This window comes from Nyctibius grandis (assembly GCF_013368605.1).
Source record: "Nyctibius grandis isolate bNycGra1 chromosome 34 unlocalized genomic scaffold, bNycGra1.pri SUPER_34_unloc_2, whole genome shotgun sequence".
In the NCBI taxonomy this organism is placed as follows: Eukaryota; Metazoa; Chordata; class Aves; order Nyctibiiformes; family Nyctibiidae; genus Nyctibius; species Nyctibius grandis.
The window spans coordinates 541646-552328 of record NW_027167469.1 but is presented as its reverse complement, the minus strand read 5'-3'; the positions used below and the strand labels follow the sequence as shown (position 1 = coordinate 552328).

Below are 10683 nucleotides of genomic sequence, written 5' to 3'. Positions count from 1 at the left end.
TGAAAGGCCCATGGAGAAGCACAGAGATGCTACAATGGAGGAAATGAGCCATGTGTGTCCTTTGCTAAATGTGGGGTGCTGAGACCTTGAGAAAGGATGAGACATTTAGTATTCTGCGTGGGTCTCTGTTCTCAGCAGTGTCTGGTTTATTTTCAGGGTAACACGGGAGCCTGATCACCCTCCATCTCATGAAGGTGCAAACCCAAGGCAGTTGGGGGAAGTCGCAGTGACAGAGCATCTTCCCTCACTCTTCACTAAGCTGCAGGCAATCCTCTTGCCTTGCAGGACTCACTTCGTTCTCCCTGAGGGCAGCAGAAATGCTGACAGTTTCTGACATCCAAGAATACTACCTGGGATGGGAGGAGGAGCTGTAAAATACCAAACCTCTTGAAATGCCTTCTGCCATCCTGGTTCCTTAACACTGGGAGAGTACGTGTTGACAGGCCCTTGTACATTACAAGTGGTTCCATCTGACAAAGGTGAACACCAGGTCTGCTCCCTGAAGACACCATTCCCATGAACCGACTGCTGCAGAGCAGGGCTGACTCCTCGGCAGTCAGTGGGTAGATGTCGTGCTCCTCATGGCACATTCAGCCACCATAGACCAGGGCTCCAGGCAAGGGGCTGAAGGACGTTCTCCTAGAAAAGGAAAACCGATGTGTGTGTGTAGCAGGGAGAGGGTTATTGGGAAATGGCTTTGATTTTATTCAGAAAAATCTACCCTAACTTTTCACTGTTATTTCCTCCTTGCACAGTCTCACATATCCAGAGGCACCAAATGTCCAACAGCAGTTCCATCACCCAGTTCCTTCTCCTGGCATTTGCAGACACGCGGGAGCTGCAGCTCTTGCACTTCTGGCTCTTCCTGGGCATCTACCTGGCTGCCCTCCTGGGCAATGGCCTCATCGTCACTGCTGTAGCCTGCGACCACTGCCTCCACACCCCCATGTACTTCTTCCTCCTCAACCTCTCCCTCCTCGACCTGGGCTCCATCTCACCATTCTCCCCAAATCCATGGCCAATTCCTTCTGGGACAGCAGGGCCATCTCCTATGCAGGGTGTGCTGTCCAACTCTTTTTGCCTTGATAGTGGCAGAGTATTGTCTTCTGACGGTCATGGCCTATGATCACTATGTTGCCATCTGCAAACACCTGTCCTACGGGACCCTCCTGGGCAGCAGAGCTTGTGTCCACATGGCAGCAGCTGCCTGGGGCACAGGTTTCCTTTATGCTCTGCTGCACACAGCCAATACATTTTCACTACCCCTCTGCCAAGGCAATGCTGTGAACCAGTTCTTCTGTGAAATCCCCCACATCCTCAAGCTCTCCTGCTCAGATGCCTACCTCAGGGAAGCTGGACTTATTGTGGTTAGTGGCTGCTTAGCTTTAAGGTGTTTTTTTTTCATTGTGCTGTCCTATGTGCAGATCTTCAGGGCCGTGCTGAGGATCCCTTCTGAGCAGGGACAGCACAAAACCTTTTCCACGTGCCTCCCTCACTTGGCCGTGGTCTCCCTGGTTATCAGCACGGGCATGTTTGCTTACTTGAAGCCTCCCTCCCTCTCTTCTTCATCCCTGGATCTGGTGGTCGCAGTTCTGTACTCGGTGATTCCTCCAGCAGTGAACCCCCTCATCTACAGCTTGAGGAATCAGGAACTCAAGGACGCACTGAAGAAGCTGATTCAGTCAGTAGTCTTTCAGCAGCAACATCTGCTGCCAACATCTCTTCACAAGTGATTTCTAGTGTATCTGGGGAGCCTCCTGTGCTTTGGGCATTGTATCTATGGTAATTCTGTTTATCCAGGAAAGTCTGCTTTCGCCCAACTTCACCAGAGGCCTGAATCCAGTCCATCTGACCCATAGGTCTCTGCACATGTGTCTGACACAATGGCACAGCTGGCCTCCCATGTCACATCTCTGTAATAAAAGGGGGTTTCCTCAGTGCTGGTGTCTGGCAGTTGGGCTCTTTTTCCAAAGCTAAGGTCAGGAACGTGCTGAAGAGATTTTTTCCGTGAGGCTGTGCTGCTGTTCTGGCGTTCTCCATGGGCTGAGTGGAGGAGGGAATGGGGCGATGCATTAGGGAAGGAGACTTGGACTGAATGTGCACTTGTGGGTGCCACTGCCCCTGGAGATGGTGAATGATCAGCAGGGATCTGCCGGGGACTGTGTCCTTCTGCCTCCCATGCACTACAGCCTGCTGACTCTGCAGAGCATCACCATCAGCTTAGGGCCCTGCAGAGAGCACGGGAAGGGGGCTCATGGAAGGAAGCTGAGACATGAAAGCACAGGAGAGAGGGGGCTGGTCTGTGCCCTTGGTGCCATGGACAGACCAGGAAGGTGACCCAGGGCAGTTGTCACTCCCAGCCTCTCTCACCAGCCATTTCCAGCACTGGCTGCTCACCCTAGGTTTATGGGTGAGTTTTGCTGCGAGATGCTGTGAGATCATCTCCATCCTGCTGCTGGGCTCAGCGCCTGTATCAGGGGATTGGCCAGCCCTGCCTGGCCTCTCTCCTGGCCCAGACCCTGTCAAACCCTGGAGCAGGGCTCTCTGTGAAGCCCCAAAGGTGACATAGCCTGTCCAGGGACTTGGAGAGGCTGCCTAACAGGGAAGCCATGGGATAACAACCCACCAAGAACTGCTGTGGGCATCATGTCAGAGGAACCATTCCCCATCCTGAATGCACCTTGTGTTGTGCTGTGCCTGCACAGTGGGACTATGGGACCATATGTGGGGCAGTGGGGATGGGCTTCACAGCACAGGGCTCAGACAGGGGCCACGAAGCAGCTGCCAGGGGATGACAGCAAGGCCAGGGATAGACAAGGAATTTATGTACATCGTCTCTGCTGTGCAGGTGTGACTTTGGGAAAGGCAAAGCTCACCTGGAGTTCATGGCTGCAAGAAGAGTCAAGAGTAAAAAACAAGAGCTTCAATGGCTGTGTTAGAGACTGAGGCTGAAGCAGGAAAACGCAGGGCTGCTGCTGAGTGGGGAGGGGAATTTAACAACAGCAGACACTGATGCTGGTGCTGACGGACTCAATGCCGCCTTTGCCCGAGTCTTTCCTGAAAAGGTCTCCCAGGCCTCTGTGTTCAGTTAAGGGGTTCAAGGAGAAGGAGAGCACGTGTTGGCAGGAACCTCATAAATCCCAGAAGGACAAATGCTGCTTTCTGCCCCTGCAGGTACTAACCCCGGTAATGGCACAGGCTGGGGGGCTGCCTGGCTGGGAGCAACCCCATGAGAAAGGTCTTGGTGAGCAGGGAGCTGGACGGGGGGCAGACATGTGCCCTAGAAGCAAGGGAGGCCACCAGCATCCTGGGTGGTGTGACCAGGAGCACAGCCAGGAGATGGAGCGAAGGGATTCACTGGAATACCCCATCCAGATTTCAGATCCCCAATTCAGGAACGATATTGGCAAGCTAGAGTGGGTTTAGCAAAGTGCCCTCAGGACAGCCAGGGCCTGGAGCACTTTGCCTGTGAGGAGAGGCTGAGGGAGCTGGGCTTGTCCAGCCCGGAGAAGGGAAGGCTGGGAAGGATCTCATCACAGCTGGGCAGTAACGACAAGGAGGTCATGGAGAATAGCCAGCCTGTCTCTTCCCCATGGTGCATGGTGGGAGGACAGAAGACAATGGAAGGAAGTTGAAAGGGGAGAGGTTCAGACAGGACATGAGGAAAATTTTTTTTCCCCAGGAGCTCAGCCAAGTGCTGGAACAGGTCACCCAGAGGGGCTGTGCAGTCTCTGTCCTTGGGGTTTTCAAACTCGGACTGAATCAAGCCTTGAACAGCTCCGTCTGACCCTGTTTCTGACAGTTTGGACTGCAGACTTCCTGAGGTCCCTTCCAACCTCAGGTGTCTTATGATCCTGTGGTGATGTTGGGCCCTGTTTCTAACTGGAGCAGAGCTGATGATTATGGGGCATGAATCCTCCTGTGCTGTAAGTGACCATCTAAACCAACATCCAATTCAGCGAAGAGAGGTCAAACCCTCAGTGTGACTCGGTCTGGGCAAAGACTGAGGAGTCCTGGGCAGGGAAGGTTTTGGGGGCATGGGGCTCTGTACAAGACACCAAACGATCCCATTTTAATGCCTGTAGGCCTCTCAGATGTCAGTTAATGTCAATGAAAATGAAAGTAAGAAGAACTTAAGACAAAAAAAACAAAATAAAGAAATGTGTCAACACAATTCTCGGGGGTTTTTTTTCAGTCTTTGCAAGGGATTTCCTTTTTCTGAAAAGGAAAGTGCTTTCCAGAACTGGGAATGGATGTAGAATCACAGAATCATAGAAATGTTTTGGTTTGAAAGGACCTTTAAGATCCAGTCCAACCATTAACCTAACACTACCAAGCCCACCACTAAACCATGTCCCTTAGCACCACATCTACCCGTCTTTTAAATCCCTCCAGGGATGGTGACTATACCACTTCCCTGGGCAGCCCGTTCCAATGCTTCATAACCCTTTTGGTGAAAAAATGTTTCCTGATGTCCAATTTAAACCTCCCTTGGCAGAACTTGAGGCCATTTCCTCTCTTTCTATTGCTTGTTACCTGGGAGAAGAGACTGACACTCACCTTGTTACAGACTCCTTTCAGGTAGTTGTAGAGAGCAATGAGGTCTCCCCTCAACCTCCTTTTCTCCAGACTAAAAAATCCAGTTCCCTCAGCCGCTCCTCAGAAGACTTGTGCTCCAGACCCTTCACCACCTTCGTTGCCCTTCTTTGGACTTGCTTCAGCACCTCAATGGCTTTCTCGTACTGAGGGTCCAAAAACTGAACACAGTGTTTGGGGTGTGGCCTCACCAGTGCCAAGTACAGGGGGACGATCCCTGCCCTAGTCCTGCTGGACACACTATTGCTGATACAAGCCAGGATGCTGTTGGCCTTCTTGGCCACCTGGGCACACTGCGGACTCATATTCATCTGGCCATTGAGCAACACCCCCAGGTCCTTTTCCACCAGGCATCTTTCCAGACACCCTCCCCCCAGCCTGTAGCGGTGCATGGGGTTGTTGTGCCCCAAGTGCAGAACCCAACACTGAACCTTGTTGAACCTCATATAGTTGGCCTCTGCCCATTGATCCCCCTGTCCAGATCCCTCTGCAGAGCCTTCCTACCCTCAAGTAGATCAACATTCACACCCAACTTGGTGTCGTCTGCAAACTTACTGAGGGTGCACTTGATCCCCTCATCTAGATCATTGATAAAGGTATACAGAAAAAAAAAGTAGGTCACAAAAGTCTTCAGCTACAGTGACACAGACACCTGGTGCCAGTGTAGATACCCGGGGAACCCCTGCCCAGCCTCCCCCTGCAGCTTTCAAGATTCTCCGGTCTCCCACAGGTCCTCTGTGATAGATGCCAATCCCAGGCCAGCACTGCAGGTACACTGGGGCCCCTAAAAGGGGCACTGCCTGTTTATGGTCAGACAACTGATGTCTGCCCAGAAAGGTGCACAATTTTTAATTACTTTCATTACATTTGAAAACCATATACAATCAGATTTTCATCAGCTGAATCACTGGAGTACTTTTAAGAAATAACAATGTTTTCCCACCATGACAGAATGGGAATTTTCAGGAAGTGTACTAATGGCAAGAGAAGAAATATTGATCTTTCTTGTACTTGTACTGCTACTATTCCATTATTTCACCTGCCCCATCATTCAGGTGTTTCCGCCTCTCCTCATTCAATGGCCATGCCTAAGGACATCTTTTCAGAAGATTGTCTGGACATCTGCCCTTTCCACTGCACACAGGTTTCCTTCTCTGCTTGCTCTTTGGTCGTTCAGATGCCTCTCAACTATCTGGGTTCTGCTTTGAGCTTCAGGGAGTTAGAGACTTGCCTCATCTTTCAGAAGTCTGATTAACTCTTTACTCAATACCTTGATCGTGTTTATTTCTATCCTTTCTTATCCCTCTGCCTAGAAGAGTTCTTGTACGGAAACCCCTTCTGAAATGTGGATCATGTTAGATGCTGCTTGAACTTAGCATACAGCTGAGGAGAGGGTTTTAATGTTTATGAAATTGTATCCTGTTTAACTTCTGTTTGTTGGCAATGAAGAGGAACCTTTCTGTGCCTGTGTGCAGCCAGTTCTCTAAGGAAAGCAGGTGGGAGCTGGTGCAAAGGAGCTGTAAAATCCAGCTGAAGACCTTGAGAAGTCATCTGGTGTGAGGAAAAGTGATGCAAGTCCCAGGTGGCCTATGAGGGAACAGGCAGGCTAGGGGAGGAGAGGAGCAAGGCTCTCCATAGAGACCCCCAGGGATTGCTTGTCCTTCCTGTCCAGACCTCCTTAGGAGACAAACTGGATCAATATCCATTGGAGCGTGCTGCTATCCCTGCTTCATCAGACTGAAGACTTAGACAAAATACCCTTCAGATGCATCCATGGCTGCCCTCCCACCATGCCAGCTGTCCCATCAGGGCTCTGCAGTCCCTGTGGGTGAGCATGTTCCTGCCTCCCAGCAGAAATTACTTTACCGGGGAGGGGAGAGCCTGGCAAAGTGGAAGTGCATGGGAGGCTGGCTGGAAATTTACTTCTGCTGCAGGAAGAGAGAGATGCCCGATGAGGCATCGTAGCTGGGAGGTTGATTTGAGGTCACTTGTTTGGCAACCTGACTGAATTGCAGCAGGCAGGCAGGTACTGTGACATCATAAAGCACATCACAAATGCCAACATGACACAGATGACTGCTCAGGGAGAGTAGAGGTGGGGCTGTTGCTGGGAGGTCACCTCATGACAGCAATGTGATTGGCCAGGAGCAGGCAGGCATCATGAGGTCATCAGAAGCACCAGCTCTGAAGGCTGAAGGCAGATGAGCGAGCCCCTAGTCAGGCCCTGCCCTGGGCTGAAGACACCTGTACATCAGATGGGAACGTATGGGACATGCCATGAGAAACTGTGGGATGTGACAGAGATCCATGTGAGAAGGAACTAGAAGTCCAGGCAGCACCATGTGTCCCAGCTGGATCCCACAAGTGGTTGAAGAGCGGAGACATGAGAAGAGGCCAAACTGCACAGGGATCTGGAGGGGAGCATTGGGGAGCTTCTGGGTAGTCAAGCCTTGCAAGGCCAGCAGTGCCAGGGGAACCCATAAGTGATGCTGTTTCAAGCCCAGATGACCTAGGCGATGTAATCCCAACTACCAAATGATGGTACAAATGGAAAAAAGCTGAGACTGTTGGAGAAAAAGTAATTGGTGACAGTTGTTAGTTAGGGAGGGGTCTGGGGCACAGAAAGGGAGGGATCCAGGTGGATTGGGAGGAAGAAGCCTGTGGATGGGGAGGGGTGCAAGGGCCCAGCTGCATCTGGGAAGAGGCTGCTCAGTACTGATCTGTCCAAACCTGTGCCTGATCACCATGGCATGTCCTGCCTTCTTCTTAACCTCTGCTCCTGGCTATTTGTTGTGTGAGCGTGCTCATTAGAGTGTGTGTGTGTGTGTGTGTGTGTGTGTGTGTGTGTGTGTGTGTGTGTGTGTGTTTGTGTTTGTTTGTCTGTGTGTTTGTCTGTGTGTTTGTGTGTGAATGTACGTACATGCTTTGATGGCCACCTCCAAGTGGGGCTGGATGGAAGAGGAGGACAGCAGGATGTGGAGAGATCCAAGGCTGGAGTTGTACAGTGAGTAATGGCTCCAAGACTGGGTAGGACACCTGGGCAGAGCCAAAACTTAGCCCCACTCTGGAGGGACTTGTCGGTGTGTGTGTGCCCATGGGTAAGTGCTGCAGAGGACGAACAGACCACTCATGTCCTTCACACCAGATCAGCCTGAGAAGGCAACAGGATGGGGACAGTTGTGTTGTCCATGGTTGTGTGTGTTCTGTTGTTGGTGTGGTGGCTGCAAAGGTGCTGTTCCCTATTGGAGTTGGTCTGTGGCCAAGTATGTCCATCTTTTTTACCTTGCAGATACCAGTATGTAGCACATTCCATTTGGGTGACTCCACCTTGGGTGATCCCTCACTGACTAGAGCTTTACTCACTGCTTATACTAGGCGCACACTGTCCCCGTAGAATCCCAGGGCTCTCCAGGAAGCTCCAGATTACCTTCCTGGAGAATTTCTTCTGCGCTGGCATATCTGAGAAAGCCCTGGCTATGTACCTCACTGACCATTCACCATCTCCACGGTCACCACACACCCCTGGGTGACTCCAAACTCCAGCCCTTGGTCTCTAAGAGCTACCAACAGGACCATAAGATTTTCTCTTCCAATTCCAAGGAGAAATAGGCCCTTTGGGGTCAAATTCCTCAGGATTGTTTTTGACATCGGCTTTGGAAGAAGAGCCCAAACGTCATTCAGTGCACGGGGGTGATCCCATTTTATTTCAGAGTTGCAATGAGAGTGTCAGCTCAGTCCCTGTGAAAGACACACTTTTATATCAGCTCCAGGTTGGATAGAGCAGATTCATTCCTCAGAAGAAGTAATATGGATTCAGACATTTATGTAGGAAAATGATAATAAATAATAAGACTACAGATAATGATTAAAAATTATAAAACAGCAAAAAAAGCACAGGCCTGCAATGGGGCATCATGGAAGTCATTCCTGAAGAGCGAATAGAAAATTTACCAGTATTGAGAACTATCCCTGAAATAACTTTCTTGATGGACTCCTTGAGCTCCTGATTCCTTATGCTGTAGATGAGGGGGTTCACTGCTGCAGGCACCACCGAGTACAGAACTGCCACCACCAGATCCAGGGATGGGGAAGAGATAGAGGGAGGCTTCAAGTAGGCAAAACTGGCAGTGCTGATAACCAGGGAGACCACGGCCAAGTGAGGGAGGCACGTGGAAAAGGCTTTGTGCCGTCCCTGCTGAGAGGGGATCCTCAGCACAGCCCTGAAGATCTGCACATAGGACAGCACAATGAAAACAAAACACAACCAAAATACAAAAGCACCAAACATGACAAGCCCAACTTCCCTGAGGTAAGAGTGTGAGCAGGAGAGCTTGAGGATGTGGGGAAGTTCACAGAAGAACTGGTCCAGGGCATTGCCTTGGCAGAGGGGTAGTGAAAATGTATTGGCAATGTTCAGCACTGCATTGAGAAACCCACTGGCCCAGGCAGCTGCTGCCATGTGGACACAAGCTCTGCTGCTTATCAGGGTCCCATAGTGCAGGGGTTTGCAGATGGCAACGTAGCGGTCGTAGGACATGATGGTGAGAAGACAATATTCTGATGAAATGAAAAATAGAAACAGAAAGACTTGTGCAGCACATCCTGCATAGGAGATAGCTGTGGTGTCCTGGAGGGAACTGGCCATGGCATTGGGGACAGTGATGGAGATGGAGCCCAGGTCAAGGAGGGAAAGGTTGAGGAGAAAGAAGTACATGGGAGTGTGGAGGCGGTGGTCGCAGGCTACAGCAGTGACGATGAGGCCATTGCCCAGGAGGGCAGCCAGGTAGATGCCCAGGAAGAGCCAGAAGTGCAAGAGCTGCAGCTCCTGCTTGTCTGCGAATGCCAGAAGGAGGAAGTGGGTGATGGAGCTGCTGTTGGACATCTGCTGCCTCTGGGCATGGGGAACTGTCATAGGAAAAAAAGAGAGTGACAGCTTAGGGGAGACTTCTCTGCGCAAAATACATTCAGTTTTTCATAGAAATTGCCAAACAGTCTCACCCCTTTCAGAAAGACTTTTGGCAGGTCCCTTTCACGAGCTGTGGTTGGTGCAGGCTGATGGTGTCACTTGGAGCAGGAGGCTCTGCTGTGGGCTCTGCAGGAACTCAGTCCTGCCCTACAGCAATAGGTGAATAGGAACATGGGGTAATCTCAGATTGAGTCCACTTGTGATATCGAAGAGCTTTTCAGCATTGTCACTCCCAGTTCACCTCTCTGCCGAACAGAGCTGAGGGGATTTTGGTTTGTGTCTTCTGTTCTACTTGCCCCACCACATCTGGGGATTGTTTTTAAGACAGAAATCCTTGGCTTTTCTGCTGCACTCCAAGTGAAATCTTGAGGATCCCAAGAGGCAAAGGGACTGTCCCTTAGTGCAGAGTGAGGACAGCTGGACTGTCCATCAGCCCTGCTCTCAGCTGCCCTGTGCTGGCACACCTTTGGGCTGAAGGACGATCACCCCGCGATGTTCCCCTGACCAGAAACTGCACACTGCTGAAAGCAGAGGAATCCAGTTTCCAAGTGCAGATCGCCAAACCTCCCACCCCATCTCATCATACCTGAGGAGGATCTCAGCTCTGTCCTCCCAGTGAAGGACACACAGGGCTCAGCACAGCTGCCTGCATACAGACGATGAGCAGCATTTCCATAACATTAGCAGCGAGGTGTCTTGTCCATGGGACTGCTAGATAACAGAGAGATGTTATGGGAGAGGTGTTTGTTGCTGGAGGGCAGCCTGCAGCCCAGCAGGAACCCCTGGGGAAGGAGTCAAATATCCTAAATTTGGGGTGTCCTGAAAGGAGAATCCACTCATTTGCATTGCTCTGAACCCGCAGACTAGGAGAAGACTTGGATACTTTACTCCCATGGATACATCTGCATTGCAGGACCTACAGGACTGGTCTCTGAACTGCACTTAACCCACATCCCATCCCAGAAGGTCCAGTGATAAGAACAAGGTGAGCAAAGACAGGAGAGGAAAAAGGCAGAAATGCCACAGTGCTGCTGCAGAAGGAGCCAGGAGAAAGACAGACAGTCGAGCATCTCTGTGTGTGCAGGGGCTCAGAGGAAACTCAGAAAAGTTCTAATGAGAGC

The 10683-nt window shown here is 51.0% G+C and overlaps 1 protein-coding gene and 1 pseudogene across 1 annotated transcript; one reads left to right on the top strand and one right to left on the bottom strand.

Annotated features, from left to right (window-relative positions):
* Positions 1-778: 778 nt before the first annotated feature.
* LOC137677051 (olfactory receptor 14A16-like) lies at positions 779-1733 on the top strand (annotated as a pseudogene).
* A 6728-nt stretch (positions 1734-8461) lies between these two features.
* LOC137677050 (olfactory receptor 14J1-like) lies at positions 8462-9478 on the bottom strand. Its single transcript, XM_068424239.1, has one exon. It carries the CDS (start codon positions 9476-9478, stop codon positions 8462-8464), a length of 1017 nt encoding a protein of 338 aa, XP_068280340.1.
* Positions 9479-10683: the final 1205 nt, after the last annotated feature.

Excerpts from the sequence above, each read along its gene's own strand:
- LOC137677050 (XM_068424239.1), bottom strand. The coding sequence starts at position 9,478 with ATGTCCAACAGCAGCTCCATCACCCACTTCCTCCTTCTGGCATTCGCA.